The sequence below is a fragment of the Panulirus ornatus genome, chromosome 46 (genome assembly GCF_036320965.1).
Source record: "Panulirus ornatus isolate Po-2019 chromosome 46, ASM3632096v1, whole genome shotgun sequence".
In the NCBI taxonomy this organism is placed as follows: domain Eukaryota; kingdom Metazoa; phylum Arthropoda; class Malacostraca; order Decapoda; family Palinuridae; genus Panulirus; species Panulirus ornatus.
In genome coordinates, this window is record NC_092269.1 from 13,269,460 (window position 1) to 13,293,228 (window position 23,769).

General features: G+C 40.1%; 1 protein-coding gene across 2 annotated transcripts in view; it reads left to right on the forward strand.

The window, feature by feature from the left end:
- Positions 1-23,769, forward strand: part of LOC139763141 (uncharacterized) — a 486,471-nt gene that overhangs the window by 333,904 nt on the left and 128,798 nt on the right. For both annotated transcript variants that reach the window (XM_071688843.1, XM_071688844.1), the window contains exon 10: positions 116-314. In XM_071688843.1, coding sequence (XP_071544944.1) covers positions 116-314 — 199 coding nt within the window. The remainder of the gene's footprint in view (positions 1-115; positions 315-23,769) is intronic.

Here is a 23,769-nt window from a genome sequence, read left to right on the forward strand (position 1 = left end):
TACCTTTTCAATAGTATGCAGTATGATAAATTGCAGAATATCAAACACAATAGATTTTGTACATTTCTGTATAATTTTTCTTGTACTTTTAATAGAAGAGTCATTTTTTTAACAGCCACATAGCTTAGCATGCCTGACTGCTTGGTACACTGCAAGTGTGTCAATACCTGATGAACATGGTGTGCAGCAGTGGGAGCTGGCAAGGACTTTCATAATTGACATGCTACTGCACTATCCTGGAACAATCCATCTTGCACTTCTCTCAGCCGTGTCAACCAGCAAAAAGATATTTCTTCGTATAGTTAAATACCGAGGTAAGATTTGAGATATTGTTATCATTATTATAATCATTTTTGTTTTTATGCTTGTTTGCCATTTCCTGCATTTAGCAGTAAGGTATTGCCAGAAACATATGAAGAAAGGTCTCATTTATTCACATTCATTCTCATGTTCTTGTGTAATGCCCTGAAATTGCAGCCGACCTATTTACTATCAGGCCCCACAGACCTCTCCCTGGTTTTAGTAGTCCCACTTATGATACATAGATACAAGGCATGGGCTGCAGATGAGAATGTGCAGAGGAGGTTTGAATGTGTTGGAAATGATATGTCAGTGCCTGAAACTGACTCCCATTGCAAATTGGTCCCTTAAAACTATAGACTGATAACATTAATATTGCACAGCATTAATATCTTCAAAAGAGTCTTAAGATGCAAGCTGACTAAATATATGGAAGAGTTTAATTAACTTAACCCTGGACAGCATGATTTCAAGATAAGAAGATCTTGCCTGTCTCAGTTGCTTGATCACTGTGATACCTGCCATATACCACAGTACTCCAGTTCACTCTTTCCCATGCACAGCTGTTACCCTCCAACATGTTCAGGCCCCGAACTCAAAGTTGTTTTCACTTCATCCTTCCATCTTCAATTTGGTTACCTGTTTTCCTTGTCCCCTCCACTTTTGATGCATATATCCTTTTCATCAACATTTCATCTCTCATTTTCAATGTATGTCCACACCACTTGAGCTCACCCTCTACAGCTCTCAACCATGTTCTTCTTATTGCCACATCTCTCTCTTACCCATTTATTACATACTTGATCAAACCACCTCACACCACATATTGTTCTCAGACATATTATTTCCAACACATCCAAGCCTCCTCTGCAGATTCTCATCTGCAGCCCATGCTTTGCATAAGTGGGACTACTAAAACCAAAGCTCTTTCCTCTCATGCTTCATTGCTCTTAGAACCTTTGCCATTGCATCATCTGTATGGCTTATTTCTGCATTCATGGTTTCATTTACTCTGATGTCCACTCCCAGCTATGTAAAAACACTCCATTTCCTCCAAATTTTCTCCATCTAAACTCACATCCCAACAAACCTGTACCTCTGCACTGCTTAACTTTAAGATTCCTTTATTAACATTTGTTCTCAACTTCTTCCTTTCACACACTCTCCCAAAGTCTGTAATTTCTCACTTGAATCTACCACCAGTGCTGTGGTGTCAGCAAACAACATTTGTCTCACTTCCCATTCCCTCACATGAGACTCATGTATGATGAGACATATCCCCACATGCCATTTGAATACATGTCTTTTTTTAGTGACTGACACGGGGCCACACAGAGACATGGAATAACTACCAGAGAAGGATAGAACACGAGCATCCTATCTCAGAATGTTGAGGGAACTGAAAGTACTTTGCCAAATTGTGCAGAACGGAGCATACCCCTCAAAACAACACAGAGACAATCTCTCTAAGGCTCAGTCCTTTGTTCTTAATGCTTCCTCACTAATGTGGGAAATGGCATATATGTATAAAAATCTTCTATTATTAAATACAAAGAATTATAATTATCCAATTTGTATAGACCATCACTAATATTAAGATTATAATTCTTTGTGTATGTAATAGTAGAAGATTCAATGATATTTCTCGTGGTACTGGAGTTAGAGTTAATAACTGAGATGGCATTACTCCAGTCAATACAATGATCATAGTTTTTAACATGATTAAACAAGGCACTTGATTCTTGTCCCGTTCTTATACTATATTTATGTTGCTTAAGTCTAACAGAAAGATCCTTACCAATCTACCCAACATAAAACTTAAAATTTCTACATGGCACTTCATAGATGCACCCAGGGGAATTTTCTGGTGAGTTCCTGATTAAGATGTTCTTTATAGTATTATTGTTGTTGAAGGCGACATTTACATTAAAGGATTTAAGCAACATGGGAAGTAAAGTAAAATTATTATTAAAAGGGAGAACTAAAAGATTTGTGGTGTCAGTGGGAGGTTTGGGCTCAACTCAATAAAATGATTTCTTTGCTAACTTAAGGGATTTATCAATGAAAGTTCTAGGGTACTTTAACTTGAATCCAATAGAATATATCTTCTCACACTCATCATCAATATACTCTGGACTGCAAATATGTAATGCCCTAAGGAGCATAGATTGAAATGATGCTAATTTAACTCTGTCATGTTGAGATGAGTAATAATGGATATATGAGCATACGTTGGTAGGTTTTCTGTATATGCTAAACTTAATCTTGTTTCCTGCCTATGGATCATGCAATCTAGAAATGGTAACATACCATTATTTTTATTTTCTACAGTAAATTTCATGGAAGGTACTAAATTGTTAAGTTAGGGGAGAAATGCTTGTCAATTTTCATGTGTTGGCCAAACACAAAGAACATCATCTACATACCTAAACTAAATTGCATTAGAAGGTAAGATATCGTTTAGTAATTTTGTTTCAAAATATTCCACATAAAGATTACTTAGTACAGGTGAAAGAGGGTTACCCATTGCCATACCAAATTTTTGAGCTGAATAATCTTCATTGAATTGAAATAGTCTTTTATACACAATTTTATCTGTTCAGTTAAAACGGACTTTGAAACAGGTGAATGAATATCATCCAAAACATCAAATAGATATTCTGAAATATACATAAGTATACTTATGTAAGTAGGAGAGATGGCCAGAGAGCGTTATTGGATTATGTGTTAATTGACAGGCGCGCGAAAGAGAGACTTTTGGATGTTAATGTGCTGAGAGGTGCAACTGGAGGGATGTCTGATCATTATCTTGTGGAGGCTAAGGTGAAGATTTGTATGGGTTTTCAGAAAAGAAGAGTGAATGTTGGGGTGAAGAGGGTGGTGAGAGTAAGTGAGCTTGGGAAGGAGACTTGTGTGAGGAAGTACCAGGAGAGACTGAGTACAGAATGGAAAAAGGTGAGAACAATGGAAGTAAGGGGAGTGGGGGAGGAATGGGATGTATTTAGGGAATCAGTGATGGATTGCACAAAAGATGCTTGTGGCATGAGAAGAGTGGGAGGTGGGTTGATTAGAAAGGGTAGTGAGTGGTGGGATGAAGAAGTAAGAGTATTAGTGAAAGAGAAGAGAGAGGCATTTGGACGATTTTTGCAGGGAAAAAATGCAATTGAGTGGGAGATGTATAAAAGAAAGAGACAGGAGGTCAAGAGAAAGGTGCAAGAGGTGAAAAAGAGGGCAAATGAGAGTTGGGGTGAGAGAGTATCATTAAATTTTAGGGAGAATAAAAAGATGTTCTGGAAGGAGGTAAAGTGCGTAAGACAAGGGAGCAAATGGGAACTTCAGTGAAGGGCGCAAATGGGGAGGTTATAACAAGTAGTGGTGATGTGAGAAGGAGATGGAGTGAGTATTTTGAAGGTTTGCTGAATGTGTTTGATGACAGAGTGGCAGATATAGGGTGTCTTGGTCGAGGTGGTGTGCAAAGTGAGAGGGTTAGGGAAAATGATTTGGTAAACAGAGAAGAGGTAGTAAAAGCTTTGCGGAAGATGAAAGCCGGCAAGGCAGCAGGTTTGGATGGTATTGCAGTGGAATTTATTAAAAAAAGGGGTGACTGTATTGTTGACTGGTTGGTAAGGTTATTTAATGTATGTATGACTCATGGTGAGGTGCCTGAGGATTGGCGGAATGCGTGCATAGTGCCATTGTACAAAGGCAAAGGGGATAAGAGTGAGTGCTCAAATTACAGAGGTATAAGTTTGTTGAGTATTCCTTGTAAATTATATGGGAGGATATTGATTGAGAGGGTGAAGGCATGTACAGAGCATCAGATTGGGGAAGAGCAGTGTGGTTCTCAGAAGTGGTAGAGGATGTGTGGATCAGGTGTTTGCTTTGAAGAATGTATGTGAGAAATACTTAGAAAAGCAAATGGATTTGTATGTAGCATTTATGGATCTGGAGAAGGCATATGATAGAGTTGATAGAGATGCTCTGTGGAAGGTATTAAGAATATATGGTGTGGGAGGCAAGTTGTTAGAAGCAGTGAAAAGTTTTTATTGAGGATGTAAGGCATGTGTACGTGTAGGAAGAGAGGAAAGTGATTGGTTCTCAGTGAATGTAGGTTTGCGGCAGGGGTGTGTGATGTGTCCATGGTTGTTTAATTTGTTTATGGATGGGGCTGTTAGGGAGGTGAATGCAAGAGTTTTGGAAAGAGGGGCAAGTATGAAGTCTGTTGGGGATGAGAGAGCTTGGGAAGTGAGTCATTTGTTGTTCGCTGATGATACAGCGCTGGTGGCTGATTCATGTGAGAAACTGCAGAAGCTGGTGACTGAGTTTGGTAAAGTGTGTGAAAGAAGAAAGTTAAGAGTAAATATGAATAAGAGCAAGGTTATTAGGTACAGTAGGGTTGAGGGTCAAGTCAATTGGGAGGTGAGTTTGAATGGAGAAAAACTGGAGGAAGTGAAGTGTTTTAGATATCTGGGAGTGGATCTGGCAGCGGATGGAACCATGTAAGCGGAAGTGGATCATAGGGTGGGGGACGGGGGCGAAAATTCTGGGAGCCTTGAAGAATGTGTGGAAGTCGAGAACATTATCTCGGAAAGCGAGATAATGTTTGAAGGAATAGTGGTTCCAACAATGTTGTATGGTTGCGAGGCGTGGGCTATGGATAGAGTTGTGCACAGGAGGTTGGATGTGCTGGAAATGAGATGTATGAGGACAATATGTGGTGTGAGGTGGTTTGATCGAGTAAGTAACGTAAGGGTAAGAGAGATGTGTGGAAATAAAAAGAGCGTGGTTGAGAGAGCAGAAGAGGGTGTTTTGAAATGGTTTGGGCACATGGAGAGAATGAGTGAGGAAAGATTGACCAAGAGGATATATGTGTCGGAGGTGGAGGGAACGAGGAGAAGAGGGAGACCAAATTGGAGGTGGAAAGATGGAGTGAAAAAGATTTTGTGTGATCGGGGCCTGAACATGCAGGAGGGTGAAAGGAGGGCAAGGAACAGAGTGAATTGGAGCGATGTGGTATACCGGGGTTGACGTGCTGTCAACGGATTGAATCAGGGCATGTGAGGCGTCTGGGGTAGACCATGGAAAGCTGTGTAGGTATGTATATTTGCGTGTGTGGACGTATGTATATACATGTGTATGGGGGTGGGTTGGGACATTTCTTTCGTCTGTTTTCTTGCGCTACCTCGCAAACGCGGGAGACAGCGACAAAGCAAAAAAAAAAAAAAATATGTATATATTCATTGGAAAGAATCACAATTTTGTGTGTAATCAAGTATCTTCCTATGATTCCACAGGGAAAAATGAAACATGATAAGTTCCCAAGTGCACTTTCATGTAATAATCACATCATAAGGTGAGACACAAGAGAGAAATATAACAGTCAGTTGATATACAGCGAAGAGACATAGCTAGGATGCCATTTGGTAAACATGTGATTGTCCAAGATAAACACTCACTCTTTGTGAAGAGTGAGGAAACATCAAAGCAAACAAATTTGAAAACAGTGACTGTACTAAGAACACGAACCCTTCTTTTGTCATAAACCTGTCCAATAAACAACTAGATAAGGATTCTTTGTGTGCTTTAGGCTATGGATTAAGTTTTGTGTGCTCTAACAGGGAAGCCAGCTGTGTTGATGTCACAGTCTTGCTGCAATTTAGAGAAATATAGTAGTTTAACTAATGATGAAATTGATATTTGTAAGGGTTTAGTGTATGCCAGTTAGTCATAACCAGTGAAACCTAATTGCCCTAAAAGATTTATAAGAGCTATTAACACCTTAAAAAAAGACAGATATACATATTACTAAAGCAGATAAGGCTGACACATGTTTTAAACTCAGTAAGAATCCCCTAGAAGCAGTTAATTCCTATTTCAATAAAGAACTGAAGTTGTTGTTGAAAGGTAATGGTTCGCTAATCAAAAGTTTGTCATCTTTGTCCCCTTCACTGCCATATATGAATGGACTTATCAAAACACATAAACAAAATTTTCCAGCAAGACCTATAATGAGTTCAGTAGGTTCCATCAAATATAGATTGTCAAAATGGTTAGTTTCTTTATTTAGCTTTTTAGTGGGTAAAATATCAAATTTTAATATCATGAACAATGAAGATTTAGTTAACAATATCAATGTTGATTTTGATTTCAAACTTGTTAGCTTTGATGTTTCCTCACTTTTCACAAAAGTTCCAGTTGATGACCTTTTAGAATATTTATTTGATGTTTTGGATGATATTCATTTACCTGTTTCAAAGTCTGTTTTCATTGAACTGATGAAATTGTGTATAAAAGACTATGTATTTCAATTCAATGGAGATTATTATGCTCAAAAATTTGGTATGGCAATGGGTAACCCTCTTTCACCTGTACTAAGTAATCTTTATATGGAATTTTTTGAAACAAAATTACTAAACAATATCTTACCTTCTAATGTAATTTGGTTTAGGTATGTAGATGATGTTCTTTGAGTTTGGCCAACAAATGAAAATTTACAAATATTTCTCCCCTTAACAATTTAGTACCTTCCATCAAGTTTAGTGTAGAAAACGAAATTATGGTATGTTGCCATTTTTATATTGCATGATCTGTAGGCAAGGAAACAAGTTTAAGTTTAGCATATACAGTAAACCCACCAATGTATGCTCATTTTATTTAGAATTTATTATACTTTGTCGATGTCTCCCGCGTTAGCGAGGTAGCGCAAGTAAACAGACAAAAAGATGACCCAACCCACCCACATCCACATGTATATACATACACATCCACACACGCACATATACATACCCATACATTTCAGCGTATACATTTATATACATACACAGACATATACATATATATACATGTACATAATTCATGGTTGTACTTTGTGTAGTGAAGACAATTGTGAAACATCAGAAGCCAATATTCCAGTTTCATGATAAGAGAAGAAGTGGACCAGGCAGTATGATACACAGTGGTTAAATTGATGAAAACCACTATTGACGTTTGTGTAAATAAATTATACATTTCCCTTTTCCATAGCCAGAGGTTGAACCATCATGTGACATTCATTTTTCATTTCATTTCCAGCTAGACGTTTCAGCTTTTTAAATTATTTCTTACATTTTTCATATAATAAAGTGCGTAAGACAAGGGAGCAAATGGGAACTTCAGTGAAGGGCGCAAATGGGGAGGTGATAACAAGTAGTGGTGATGTGAGAAGGAGATGGAGTGAGTATTTTGAAGGTTTGTTGAATGTGTTTGATGATAGAGTGGCAGATATAGGGTGTTTTGGTCGAGGTGGTGTGCAAAGTGAGAGGGTTAGGGAAAATGATTTGGTAAACAGAGAAGAGGTAGTAAAAGCTTTGCGGAAGATGAAAGCCGGCAAGGCAGCGGGTTTGGATGGTATTGCAGTGGAATTTATTAAAAAAGGGGGTGACTGTATTGTTGACTGGTTGGTAAGGTTATTTAATGTATGTATGACTCATGGTGAGGTGCCTGAGGATTGGCAGAATGCTTGCATAGTGCCACTGTACAAAGGCAAAGGGGATAAGATTGAGTGCTCAAATTACAGAGGTATTAGTTTGTTGAGTATTCCTGGGAAATTATGTGGGAGGGTACTGAATGAGAGGGTGAAGGCATGCACAGAGCATCAGATTGGGGAAGAGCAGTTTGGTTTCAGAAGTGGTAGAGGAAGTGTGGATCAGGTGTTTGCTTTGAAGAATGTATGTGAGAAATACTTAGAAAAGCAAATGGATTTGTATGTAGCATTTATGGATCTGGAGAAGGCATATGATAGAGTTGATAGAGATGCTCTGTGGAAGGTATTTAGAATATATGGTGTGGGAGGCAAGTTGTTAGAAGCAGTGAAAAGTTTTTATCGAGGATGTAAGGCATGTGTACGTGTAGGAAGAGAGGAAAGTGATTGGTTCTCAGTGAATGTAGGTTTGCGGCAGGGGTGTGTGATGTGTCCATGGTTGTTTAATTTGTTTATGGATGGGGTTGTTAGGGAGGTGAATGCAAGAGTTTTGGAAAGAGGGGCAAGTATGAAGTCTGTTGTGGATGAGAGAGCTTGGGAAGTGAGTCAGTTGTTGTTCGCTGATGATACAGTGCTGGTGGCTGATTCATGTGAGAAACTGCAGAAGCTGGTGACTGAGTTTGGTAAAGTGTGTGAAAGAAGAAAGTTAAGAGTAAATGTGAATAAGAGCAAGGTTATTAGGTACAGTTGGGTTGAGGGTCAAGTCAATTGGGAGGTAAGTTTGAATGGAGAAAAACTGGAGGAAGTGAAGTGTTTTAGATATCTGGGAGTGGATCTGGCAGCGGATGGAACCATGGAACCGGAAGTGAATCATAGGGTGGGGGAGGGGGCGAAAATCCTGGGAGCCTTGAAGAATGTGTGGAAGTCGAGAACATTATCTCGGAAAGCAAAAATGGGTATGTTTGAAGGATTAGTGGTTCCAACAATGTTGTATGGTTGCGAGGCGTGGGCTATGGATAGAGTTGTGTGCAGGAGGATGGATGTGCTGGAAATGAGATGTTTGAGGACAATGTATGGTGTGAGGTGGTTTGATCGAGTAAGTAACGTAAGGGTAAGAGAGATGTGTGGAAATAAAAAGAACGTGGTTGAGAGAGCAGAAGAGGGTGTTTTGAAATGGTTTAGGCACATGGAGAGAATGAGTGAGGAAAGATTGACCAAGAGGATATATGTGTCAGAGGTGGAGGGAACGAGAAGTGGGAGACCAAATTGGAGGTGGAAAGATGGAGTGAAAAAGATTTTGTGTGATTGGGGCATGAACATGCAGGAGGGTGAAAGGAGGGCGAGGAATAGAGTGAAATGGATCGATGTGGTATACCGGGGTTGATGTGCTGTCAGTGGATTGAATCAGGGCATGTGAAGCGTCTGGGGTGAACCATGGAAAGCTGTGTAGGTATGTACATTTGCGTGTGTGGACGTGTGTGTGTGTACATGTGTGTGGGGGTGGGTTGGGCCATTTCTTTCGTCTGTTTCCTTGCGCTACCTCGCAAACGCGGGAGACAGCGACAAAGCAAAAAAATATATATATATATATATATATATATATATATATATATATATATATATATATATATATATATATATATATATATATATATATATATATTATCCCTGGGGATAGGGGAGAAAGAATACTTCCCACGCATTCCTCGCGTGTTGTAGAAGGAACTAGAGGGGATGGGAGCGGGGGGCCAGAAATCCTCCCCTCCTTGTATTTTAACTTTCTAAAATGGGAAACAGAAGAAGGAGTCATGTGGGGAGTGCTCATCCTCCTCATAGGCTCAGATTGGGGTGTCTAAATGTGTGTGGATGTAACCAAGATGTGAAGAAAGGAGAGGTAGGTAGTATGTTTGAGGAAAGGAACCTGGATGTTTTGGCTCTGAGAGAAACGAAGTTTAAGGGTAAAGAGTGGTTTGGGAATGTCTTGGGAGTAAAGTCTAGGGTTAGTGAGAGGATAAGAGCAAGGGAAGGAGTAGCACTACTCCTGTAACAAGAGTTGTGGGAGTATGTGATAGAATGTAAGAAAGTAAATTCTAGATTAATATGGGTAAAACTGAAAGTTGAGGAGTGTGTGGAAGTCGAGAACATTATCTTGGAAAGCAAAAATGGCTATGTTTGAAGGAATAGTGGTTCCACCAATGTTGTATGGTTGTGAGGCGTGGGCTATGGATAGAGTTGTGTGCAGGAGGGTGGATGTGCTGGAAATGAGATGTTTGAGGACAATATGTGGTGTGAGGTGGTTTGATCGAGTAAGTAATGTAAGGGTAAGAGAGATGAGGAAATAAAAAGAGCGTGGTTGAGAGAGCAGAAGAGGGTGTTTTGAAATGGTTTGGGCACATGGAGAGAATGAGTGAGGAAAGTTTGACCAAGAGGATATATGTGTCGGAGGTGGAGGGAACGAGAAGAAGTGGGAGACCAAATTGGAGGTGGAAAGATGGAGTGAAAAAGATTTTGAGTGATCGAGGCCTGAACATGCAGGAGGGTGAAAGGCGGGCAAGGAATAGAGTGAATTGGATCGATGTTGTATACTGGGGGTCGACGTGCTGTCAATGGATTGAATCAGGGCAGGTGAAGCGTCTGGGGTAAACCATGGAAAGTTGTGTGTGGCCTGGATGCGGAAGGGGAGCTGTGGTTTTGGGCATTATTGCATGACAGCTAGAGACTGAGTGTGAACAAATGGGGCCTTTGTTGTCTTTTCCTAGTGCTACCTCACACACATGAGGGGGGAGGGGGATGTTATTCCATGTGTGGCGAGGTGGCGATGGGAATGAATAAAGTCAGACAGTGTGAATTGTGTGCATGTGTATATATGTAGGTGTCTTTGTGTGTATATATATATGTACATTGAGATGTATGGGTATGTATATTTGCGTGAGTGGACGTGTATGTATATACATGTGTTTCGTCTGTTTCCTTGCGCTACCTTGCAAACGCGGGAGACAGTGACAAAGCAAATAAATATAAATAAATAATTCATGCTTGCTGCCTTTTTCATTACTATCGCCACCCTGCCGCACTTGAAATGACAACCCCCTCACCGTGCATGGGCGTGAGGTAGCGCTATGAAAAGACAACAAAGGCCACATTCGTTCACACTTGGTCTGTAGCTGTCATGTATGATGCACCGAAACCTACAGCCCTCTTTCCACATCCAGGCCCCACAAAACTTTTCATGATTTACCCCAGACGCTTCACATACCCCATTTATATCATTGACAGCACGTCGACCCCGGTACACCACATCATTCCAATTCACTGTATTCCTTGTATGCCTTTCACTCTCCTGCATGTTCAGGCCCTGATCGTGTAAAATCTTTTTCACTCCATCTTTCCACCTCCAGTTTTGCCTCCAACATTTTGTTCCCTCCACCTCTGACACATATATCCTATTTGTCAATCTTTCCTCACTCATTCTCTCCATGTGACCAAACCATTTCAAAACACTCTCTTCTGCTCTCTCAACCACACTCTTTTTATTACCACACATCTCTCTTATCCTTTCATTACTTACTCGATCAAACCACCCCACACCACACATTGTCCTCAAACATCTCATTTCCAACACATCCACCCTCCTCTGCACAACTCTATCTATAGCCCACGCCTCGCAACCATATAACATTGTTGGAACCACTATTCCTTCAAACATACCCATTTTTGCTTTCCGAGATATTGTTCTCGCCTTCCACACTTTTTCAACGCCCCCTCCCCCACCCTGTGACTCACTTCTCCTTCCATGGTTCCATTTGCTGTCAAATCCACTCCCAGATATTTAAAACACCTCACTTCCTCCAGTTTTTCTCCATTCAAACTTACCTCCCAATAGACTTGTCCCTCAACCCTTCTCTACCGAATAACCTTGCTCTTATTCACATTTACTCTCAGCTTTCTTCTTTCACACACTTTACCAACTCAGTCACCAGCTTCTGCAGTTTTTCACCCAAATCAGCCACCAGCAATGTATCATCAGCGAACAACAACTGACTCTCTTTCCAAACCCTCTCATCCACAACAGACAGCATACTTGCCCCTCTCTCCAAAACTCTTGTATTCACCTCCCTAACAACACCTTCCATAAACAAATTAAACAACCATGGAGACATTACGCACACCTGCCGCAAACCAACATTCACTGAGAAACAATCACTTTCCTCTCTTCCCACTCATACACATGCCTTATATCCTTGATAAAACTTTTCACTGCTTCTAGCATCTTACCTCCCACACCATATATTCTTAATAACTTCCACAGAGCATCTTTGTCAACTCAATCATATGCCTTCACCAGATCCATAAATGCAACATACAAATCCATTTGCTTTTCTAATTATTTCTCACATACACTCTTCAAAGCAAACACCTAATCCACACATCCTCTACCACTTCTGAAACCACACTGCTCTTCCCCAATCTGACGCTTTGTACATACTTTCATCTGCTCATTCAATACCCTCCTATATAATTTGCCAGGAATGCTCAACAAACTTATACCTCTGTAATTAGAGCAATCACCTTTATCCCATTTGCCTTTTACAGTGGCACTATACATGCATTCCGCCAATCCTCAGGCACCTCAGCATGAGTCATACATACATTGAATATCCTTACCAACCAGTCAACAACACATTCACCCCCTTTTTTAATAAATTCAACAGCAATACCATTGAAACCCGCTGCCTTTCTGGCTTTCATCTTCTGCAAAGCTTTTACTACCTCTTCTCTGTTTACCAAATCATTCTCCCTAACCCTCTCACTTTGCACACCACTTCGACCAAAACACCCTATATCTGCCACTCTATCATCTATCACATTCCACAGACCTTCAAAATACTCACTCTATCTCCTCATATCACCACTACTTGTTATTACCTTCCCATTAGCCCCCTTCACTGATGTTCCCATTTGTTCTCTTGTCTTACGCATTTTATTTACCTCCTTCCAAAACATCTTTTTATTCTCCCTAAAATTTAATGATACTCTCTCACCCCAACTCTCATTTGCCCTCTTTTTCACTTTTTGCATCTTTCTCTTGACCTCCTCCCTCTTTCTTTTATACATATCCCAGTCATTTGCACTATTTCCCTGCAAAACTCATCCAAATGCCTCTCTCTTCTCTTTCACTAATAATCTTACTTCTTCATCCCACCACTCTACCCTTTCTAATCTGCCCTCTCCCACGCTTCTCGTGCCACAAGCATCTTTTGCGCAGGCCATCACTGCTTCCCTAAATACATCCCATTCCTCCCCCACTCTCCTAACATCATTAGCTCTCATCTTTTTCAATTCTGCACTCAGTCTCTCCTGGTACTTCCTCACACAAGTCTCCTTCCCAAGCTCACTTACTCTCACTACTCTTTTCACCCCAACATTCTCTCTTCTTTTCTGAAAACCTCTACAACTCTTCACCTTCGCCTCCACAAGATGATGATCAAACATCCCTCCAGTTACACCTCTCAGCACATTAACATCTAAAAGTCTGTGTTTCGCATACCTATCCATTATCACATAATCCAATAATGGTCTCTGGCCACCTCTCCTACTTACATACGTATACTTATGTATATCTCTCTTTTTAAATCAGGTATTCCTAATCACCAGTCCTTTTTCAGCACACAAATCTACAAGCTCTTCACCATTTCCATGTACAACACTGAACACTCTTGTGCAGCAATTATTCCCTCAACTGCCACATTACTCACCTTTGCATTCAAATCACCCATCACTATAACCCAGTCTCGTGCTTCAAAATTCTACAATCACACTCACTCAGCTGCTCCCAAAACACTTGCCTCTCATGATCTTTCTTCTCATGCCCAGGTGCATAGGCACCAGTAGTCACCCATCTCTCTCCATCCACTTTCAGTTTTACCCATATCAATCTAGTTTACTTTTTTACACTCTATCACATACTCCCACCACTCCTGTTTCAGGAGTAGTTCTACTCCTTCCCTTGCACTTGTCCTGTCACCAATCCCTGACTTTACTCCCAAAACATTCCCAAACCACTCTTCCCCTTTAACCTTGATATTTGTTTCACTCAAGAGCCAAAAGATTCAGGTTCCTTTCCTCAAACATACTACCTATCTCTCCTTTTTTCTCATCTTGGTTATATTCACACACATTTAGACACCCCAATCTGAGCCTTCAAGGAGGATGAGCACTCCCCGCATGACTACTTCTGTTTACCCTTTTAGAAAGTTAAAATACAAGGAGGGGAGGGTTTCTAGTCCCCCGCTCCTGTCCTCTTTAGTTGCCTTCTACAACACGTAAGGAATGTGTGGGAAGTATTCTTTCTCCCCGATCCCCAGGGATAATGTATGCTCATATATCCATTATTACTCATATCAACATGAAAGAATTAAGTTACCATCTCTTAAATCTATGTTCCTTGGGGCATTACGTATTTGCAGTACAGAGTATATTGATGATGAGTTTGAGAAGATTTATTATATTGGATCTAACTTATAGTACCTTAGATCTTTCATTGATAAATCCCTTAATATAGCAAAGTAATCATTTTGTAGAGTTGAGTCCAAGGCTCCCATTGACACCAAGAATCTTTTAGTTCTTTCTTTTAATAATAATTTTACTCTACTTCCCATGTTGCTTAATTCCTTTAATATAAATGTTGCCTTCAGCAACAATAATACTATAAAGAATATCTTTAATCAGGAACTCACCAGAATATTCTCCTGGGTGCTTCTGTATAGTGCCATGTAGAAATTGTGATAAGTTTTATGTTGGGCAGACTGGTAAGGATCTTTCTGTTAGACTTAAGCATCATAAATATTGTATAGGAATGGGACAAGAATCAAATGTCTTGTTTTATCACGTTAAAACTGTGATCATTGTACTGAGTGGAGTAATGCCATGTCAGTTATTAACTCTAACTCCGGTACCACGAGCAATATCAATGAATCTTCTATTATTGAATACACAAAGAATTATAATCTTGATGTTACTGATATTGGATAACTTTAATGTTGATAAGATTTGTAAACAATTCACCTTCTTGTCTACATAGTAAGTTTATGATATACTCGTTGTTTGTTTTGGGCAGTTGCATGTTTACCAAATGGTGTCCTAGCTACGTCTCTTTGTTGTGGACAGCCTCTAGCTGTCATGTATAATGCACCGAAACCACAGCTCCCTTTCCACATGCAGGCCCTACAGAACTTTCCATGGTTTACCCCAGACGCTTCACATGCCCTAGTTCAAACCATTGACAGCGCGTCGACCCCGGTATACCACATCGTTTCAATTCACTCTACTCCTTGCACGCCTTTCACCCTGCGGCATGTTCAGGCCCCAATCTTTCAAAATCTCTTTCACTCCATCTCTCCACCTCCAATTTGGTCTCCCACTTCTCCTCGTTCCCTCCACCTCTGACACATATATCCTCTTTGTCAGTCTTTCCTTACTCATTCTCTCCATTTGACCAGACCATTTTAAAACACCCTCTTCTGCTCTCTCAACCACACTCTTTTTATTACCACACATCTCTCTTACCCTATTATTACTTACTCGATCAAACCACCTCACACAACATATTGTCCTCAAACATCTCATTTCCAGCACATCCACCCTTCTGCGCACAACTCTATCCATAGCCCATGCCTCGCAACCATACAACATTGTTGGAACCACTATTCCTTCAAACATAGCATTTTTGCTTTCCGAGATAATGTTCTTCACTTCCAAACATTCTTCAAGGCTCCCAGAATTTTCGCCCCCTCCCCCACCCTATGATTCACTTCCGCTTCCATGGTTCCATCCGCTGCCAGATCTACTCCCAGATATCTAAAACACTTTACTTCCTCCAGTTTTTCTCCATTCAAACTTACCTCCTAATTGACTTGACCCTCAACCCTACTGTACCTAATAACCTTACTCTTATTCTTATTTACTCTCAGCTTTCTTCTTTCACACACTTTACCAAACTCAGTCACCAGCTTCTGCAATTTCTCACATGAATCAGCCACCAGCGCTGTATCATCAGCGAACAACAACTGACTCACTTCCCAAGCTCTCTCATCCACAACAGACTGCATACTTGCCCCTCTTTCCAAAACTCTTGCATTCACCTCCCTAACAACCCCATCCATAAACAAATTAAACAACCATGGAGGCATCACACACCCCTGTCACAAACCTACATTCACTGAGAACCAATCACTTTCCTCTCTTCCTACACGTATACATGCCTTACATCCTCGATAAAAACTTTTCACTGCTTCTAACAACTTGCCTCCCACACCATATATTCTTAATGCCTTCCACAGAGCATCTCTATCAACTCGATCATATTCCTTCTCCAGATCTGTAAATGCTACATACAAATCCATTTGCTTTTCTAAGGATTTCTAACATACATTATTCAAAGCAAACACCTGATCCACACATCCTCCACCACTTCTGAAACCACACTGCTCTTCCCCAATCTGATGCTCTGTACATGCCTTCATCCTCTCAGTCAATACCGTCCCATATAATTTACCAGGAATACTCAACAAACTTATACCTCTGTAATTTGAGCATTCACTCTTATCCCCTTTGCCTTTGTACAATGGCACTATGCAAGCATTCCGCCAATCTTCAGGCACCTCACCATGAATCATACATGCATTAAATAATGTTACCAACCAGTCAACAATACAGTCACCCCCTTTTTTAATAAATTCCACTGCAATACCCTCCAAACCCGCTGCCTTGCCGGCTTTCATCTTCCTTAAAGCTTTTACTACCTCTTCTCTGTTTACCAAATTATTTTCCCTAACCCTCTCACTTTGCACACCACCTCGACCAAAACACCCTATATCTGCCACTCTTATCATCAAACACATTTAACAAACCTTCAAAATACTCACTCCATCTCCTTCTCACATCACCACTACTTGTTATCACCTCCCCATTTGCGCCCTTCACTGAAGTTCCCATTTGCTCCCTTGTCTTACGCACTTTATTTACCTCCTTCCAAAACATCTTTTTATTCTCCCTAAAATTTAATGATACTCTTTCACCCCAACTCTCATTTGCCCTCTTTTTCACCTCTTGCACCTTTCTCTTGACCTCCTGCCTCTTTCTTTAATACATCTCCCACTCAATTGCATTTTTTCCCTGCAAAATCCGTCCAAATGCCTCTCTCTTCTCTTTCATTAAAATCTTACTTCTTCATCCCACCACTCCCTACCCTTTCTAATCAACCCACTTCCCACACTTCTCATGCCACAAGCATCTTTTGCGCAAGCCATCACTGATTCCCTAAATACATCCCATTCCAACCCCACTCCCCTTACTTCCATTGTTCTCACCTTTTTCCATTCTGTACTCAGTCTCTCCTGGTACTTCCTCACATAAGTCTCCTTCCCAAGCTCACTTACTCTCACCACTCTCTTCACCCCAACATTCTCTTTTCTTTTCTGAAAACCCCTACAAATCTTCACCTTCGCCTCCACAAGATAATAATCAGACATCCCTCCAGTTGCACCTCCCAGCACATTAACATCCAAAAGTCTCTCTTTTGCGCGCCTATCAAATAACACGTAATCCAATAACACTCTCTGGCCATCTCTCCTACTTACATATGTATACATATGTATATCTCGCTTTTTAAACCAGGTATTCCCAATCACCAGTCCTTTTTCAGCACATAAATCTACAGGCTCTTCACCATTTCCATTTACAACACTGAACACCCCATGTATACCAATTATTCCCTCAACTGCCATATTACTCTCCTTTGCAATCAAATCACCCATCACTATAACCCGGTCTCGTGCATCAAAACCACTAACACACTCATTCAGCTGCTCCCAAAACACTTGCCTCGTGATCTTTCTTCTCATGCCCATGAACAATATGGTATACCAGGGTTGACATGCTGTCAATGGATTGAACCAGGGCATGTGAAGCATCTGGGGTAAACCATGGAATGTTTTTTGGGGCCTGGATGTGGTTTCGGTGCATCATACATGACAGCTAGAGACTGTATGTGAATGAATGTTGCCTTTGTTGTCTCTTCCTAGCACAGTGTCTCTTCCTAGCACTACCTCGTGCACTTGCGGGGGGAGGGGGTTGTTATTTCATGTGTGGTGGGGTGGCAATGAATAAAGGCAGACAGTATGAATTATGTACATGTTTATATATATGTATATGTCTGTGTGTGTATATATATGTATACGTTGAGATGTATAGGTATGTATATTTGCGTGTGTGGACGTGTATTTATATACATGTGTATGTCGGTGGATTGGGCCATTCTTTTGTCTGTTTCCTTGCGCTACCTGGCTAACCCAGGAGACAGTGACAAAGTATAATAAATAAGTAAATATATGAATAATATATCATATGAAACAAGATCACATGCATGAGTTGCATTTAATGTAGTAAATAGTATTGTAAACCTTAATTTCCAAACCCCTCCACTGATGTAGTAGAGGCACTCATTGCCAAGGTTGAAAACCCAGATTTGGTGATCACATTAATCTATAGAGCGCTGTATGCCATGCCTGAAAAAATTATGAAACAAAAATGAATTATAGAATCGTGACCTCTTTTGAACATAGTCCCAAATGAACTTGTTTTCTGAGATTTCAACTTACCTCACTTTAAATGTAGACTGGCGGGAAATAACATCATAGCTGAAGATGATGAATCTGGAAGAGGCTTGGATGAACAGCTGCAAACAGATTTATTCAATATGAAAAGTTCTTCCTCACCTAACAAAGAACAAAGCCAACCAAAGGAATGAACACCTTGGACTTAATCTTTACAAATAATGTGGACTTAATATGTGACATTACCATCTCAAACACCCAATGCTCTTGTCACAACATGAATAAAGTAAAAGCAAGTTTCGGTGCTAAAATGCTGAAGACATGTAACACTGGAGGTGCTTTCAGTAATTTGAATTTTCATTGTAAATTGATAGATTGGGAGGATATGATCAGTGAATTGGCTGCAGCACTTTGCGAAAACTTGCTCATGACTGAAACAAGGTGGAAAATATGAAAATGTTGTGATCACTTTGGTTCTCCAAACTTACAACAAACATATATCTTTGAGAAGAGAGCACAAGAGGTCTAGATTAGAATAAGAAAGATGAGCATTTTACTGGTGAAAAAGAATTGCAGATCTTCTGAAGAACCCACTGCTCACCCAGCAAAGGAAAGAAAACCTATCAAGTGAATTATTTTTTGACCTAGACCACAAACTAAAAATGTCAAATGAAACTGGAAAAAAGAAGAAAAAGCCATTGATGAAATAACCTAAAATACTCTTACTCATGTGCAATACACAAATAATCCTGGGCCACAGACCCCATTAGTCCTCCTGAAAATTATATTTATAGTCAACTTCCAGGAGATGAGTGAGATTCTAAAAAAGGGAATGTGTATTGGTGTATGTTGAGCCAAAAACAACATTAGCGTTTAATGATCCAACAGATTTCTTTCTAAACACTGATCTCTCAAGTGCATGCATAGCAGGTATCACCACCTCAAACACAAGGTTTCGAGAGTGCCATTGAAAGTGTGCTCATGAACTCAGCTCTAGGCCAGGACTCGTGGAACTCATTCTTCATAAAGAAATGCAAGACACTGCAAGCACATGCACTAAAGAACTTTTGGAGAAAAATCTTTCCTGAGAGTCTGAAACTGACTCCCATTGCCCCACTCCACAAAGGTGGAAGCAAATTGGTCCTCCAAAACTGTAGACTGATAGCATTAACATTGAAAGAGTTTTAAGATGCAAGCTGACTAGATTTATGGAAGTGGTTATTCAACTCATCCCAGGACAGTATGATTTCAGGATGGACAAATATTGCCTTTCTCAGTTGCTTGATCACTATGATAGGACAGTTGAAGCTCTGGAAAAGAAAGAAAATGCTGATCTGATTTACACAGACTTTACAAAAGTATTTGGCAAGTGTGACCTTGGTATTATAGCACATAAAATGGAAGAGATAGAAATAACTGGGAAAAATTGTGAAATGGATATACAACTTTATAACTAATGGATCTCAACATGTAGTTGGAAACCATCCCATCTCCTATGCCTCCATGATAAAAAATTAGTTCCCTAAAGAACTGTACTTACACCCCCCTATTCCTCATTCTTCAGTCTTAAATTGATGAAACCATGAGTCATAGTTTCATATCATCCTTTGTAGATAACACAAGAATAAATATGAAAATCACATCTATAGGAGTTGCTAGAAGCCTGCATGGAAACATAGATGAAGCCCATTACTTGGCAACTGAGAATAACATGCTTTTCAATTGAGATAAGTTCAACTCTTCCAGTATAGGGAAGATGAAGAAATCGAAAACAGCACAGAATACCGGACAGACACAGACACTATCATAGAACAGATGAGTAATGTGAAAGACCTTGGAGTAATATTATCTAATGACCTAACCTCCTGCAAATACAACAAATTGTTGGTTGTCTCATGCAGAAGGATGGCAGGCTGGATCTTGCATGCCAATAAGACATGAGAAGAATAACCAGTGACATTATTTGAGGTGCTATCCTTTCATGAACTGAATATTGTTTCATTCTAGCATCACCCTATAAGTCAGACAAAATTGCAGAATTATAAAGTGTTCAAAGATCTTTCACACCATATATTAATGTGGTAAAAGAAGTACATTTCTGGGAATGGCTTCAATCTCTCAAGGTATACTCCCTGAGGTATGGACGGGAGAGGTATATCATCTTCTGTACCGGGAAAATCCAAGAAGATATGGTTTCCAACTTACATTTGGAAGTAACATCCTACTGGCAAGACATGCTTGGAAGACAGTAAAATATTACATCTGAAATCCAGAGTTGTGATATACACAAAAAGAGAGAATACCGTAAACATTTAGGGCCCAAGACTCGGCTGCAGCACTTTGCTAGCCACAGTCAGAAACAGAATGTGATGCACAGTAGAAAAGTTTAAGAGTGCACTAGACAAGTCCCTAAGAAGTGAACCAATCTAGATAGACTATAGGGGCTATGTAGGCCTGAGGGCTGTGTTTTCCAACAGTTTGGTCAATCAATGACTCAATCCTGCAGCCTAGGGCCAGCCTAGGTGTTAGGGTGTAGAACCCTGAAGACTTCACCAGGAATTCACTTGGTTTGATTACAGGCAGTGATAAATGCTGAATTGAAGTCAGAGTAAGGAGAGTTTTTCCATTCTTGATATGCCTCATTCTATGCCTGAATGATCTCAGAACAGGAATGGTTGAACCATGGATTGGAAGAAGTGTTAGTCTCAAGAGAGGATATGTGCTTCTATTCTTTCAACAAGAGCTTCTGCTGTACGTTTGGCAGTGACAGAAGCATCACCACATGAGAAACAGCAATCTACCAAAGGAAAGTCAGAAAAGAAGTTTTGTAAGTTATTCCAGTCATCTATTTTGAGGTGCCAATATTTATATTTAGAAGGGGCATGGGCAGATGAACCAGTTAGGGACAAGGCTTTATAGTAAGAGTGCGAAGTGATTAGAGGTGTAAAACAGATCCAGAATATTAGGAGAGTGGTTACAGTGGTTTGGAATGTGAATGGAGTGGGTGAAAATTCGTTGTAGATCCTTGAGAATGGAGAATATATGGGCTCTGTTGTCAAGAAAAGGGAAGGTTGAGCTTCCTGGACTGTCAGAAAGAATTTGTAAGCATTTGACAACATCAGCATGGGAGGCTGATGTACAAGCTGGATCACCAGGGAGGAATAAGGGGAAACTCCATCAAGGAATAGAGGATTATTTTTGGGAGGGGATAAATTACCTATGTCAGAGGAGCCTTTGTGAATGTCTTGCCCAAAGGTATGGACTCCTACTTGAATATGTTTAAAGATTTTGCAGAGGTCACAAGGGAAGTGTGCATCAACTTACAAGGGAATGTGAACAGACTCTAAAGTTTGTCTAATATATGGTTGATAGAAATTAGCCTGAGCAAATGCAAAGTAATGAAGATGAAATATAGTGAAAGAAGGTATCAGTATGATCATCACCTAGCAGGAAATATGTTTTAGGATTGTGTTGATGAGAAGGACTTAGTTGACATCATCCTTGACTTGTTGTCTGAGTCCTGCATGGGAGAATAGTTAAGGAGGCAAATCATCTGTTGGCAAATATTAGAATAGTATTCAAGAATATGGATAGAGAAATATATAGCAAGCTCTTCATATCATATATAAGGCAGAACTAGAATATGCTTCTCAAGTGTGGTCACTGCACCTAAAGAAGCACAAAAATCTAGGAAAGAAGATACAGAGAAGGGCAACAAAGATGGTACCAGAATTGAGAGAGCTGAGTTGGAGAGACTAGATGGTGTAGATTTGCCTACCTTGGAAGAGAGAATTGTGAGGGGTGACCAGATCACAGCTTTTAGATTTTTAGAATACTTTGATGTGGACAGTGAACATATCTTTAAGAGATGTTTGGACACAGCAACCAGAGGAAACAACTTGAAGTGAAGGAGGAAACTTGTCAAAAAAGATGTACAAAAGTATTCTTATTGAACAAGAGTGGTGGATGAATAGAATGAGATGACTGAGGGCATGGTTAATGCAACCAGTATATGGCTTTGAGGCATGGGCTATAGGTAGGGTTGTGTGGAGGAGGGTGGATGTGTTGGAAATGAAATGTTTGAGGTAGTTTGACTGAGTAGGTAATGTAAGGGTAAGATAGATGTTTAGAAATAAAAAGAGTATGGTTTAGAGAGCAGAAGAGGGTATGTTGAAATGGTTTAGACACATGGAGAGAATGAGTGAGGAAAGATTGACAAAGAGGATATATGTGTCAGAGGTGGAGGGTTCAAGGAGAGGCAGGAGACTAAACTGGAGGGGGAAGGATGGAGTGAAAAAGATTTTGAGCGATCGGGGCCTGAACACACAGGAGGGTGAGAGGCGTGCAAGGAATAGAATGAATTAGAACGCTGTGGTATACTGGGGTTGATGTGCTGTCAATGAACTGAACCAGGGCATGTGAAATGTCTTGGGTAGACCATGGAAAGGTGTATGGGGCCTGGATGTGGATAGGGAACTGTGGTATAAGTGCATTACACATGACAGCTAGAGACTGGGTTTGAACAAATGTGACCTTTTTGTCTGCAATCCTGGTGCTACCTCGCTGAAGCAAGGGATAGCGATACTGTTTTCCTGTTAGGTGGGGCAGCAACAGGAATGAATGAAAGCAAGCAAGTATGAATATGGACATGTGTATGTATTTAATGTCTGCATATATGTATGTATATGTATTCCTATGAGTCCATGGGGAAAATGAAACACAGTAAGTTCCCAAGTGCACTTTCGTGTAATAATCACATCATCAGGGGAGACACAAGAGAGAAATATAAGGCAGTTGTTATACAACTAAGAAATGTAGCTAGGACGTCCTAGCTACATCTCTTCGTTGTATATCAACTGACTGTTATATTTCTGTCTTGTGTCTCCCCTGATGATGTGATTATTACAGGAAAGTGCACTTCGGAACTTATCGTGTTTCATTTTCCCCGTGGACTCATAGGAATATCTTGATCACGTGCAAAATTGTGATCCTTTCCAACATGTATATGTATGTATATATTGATATGTATGTGTATGTACATGTTGATATGTGCATGTATATATATGTCTGTATGTTGGCGTTTATGTATACATATGTGTATATGAGTGGATGGTCCATTCTTCATCTGTTTCCTGATGCTACCTCGCTGATGTAGGAAACAGCAATTATGTGTGATAAGTAAGTAGATAAATAAATATAAGTATTTTTATGAAAGAGAATGAGCATACACCACTTCTGGGAAATTGCTCTCACTCACACACACACACACACACACACACACACACACACACACACGAACATGCAGATGCAGACAAACACATGTACATGCGCACATGCACACAGAAGTTGTATGATAGTGCCCCAGAAATGTAAGACTCTCTCCCCATGCAGTACAGA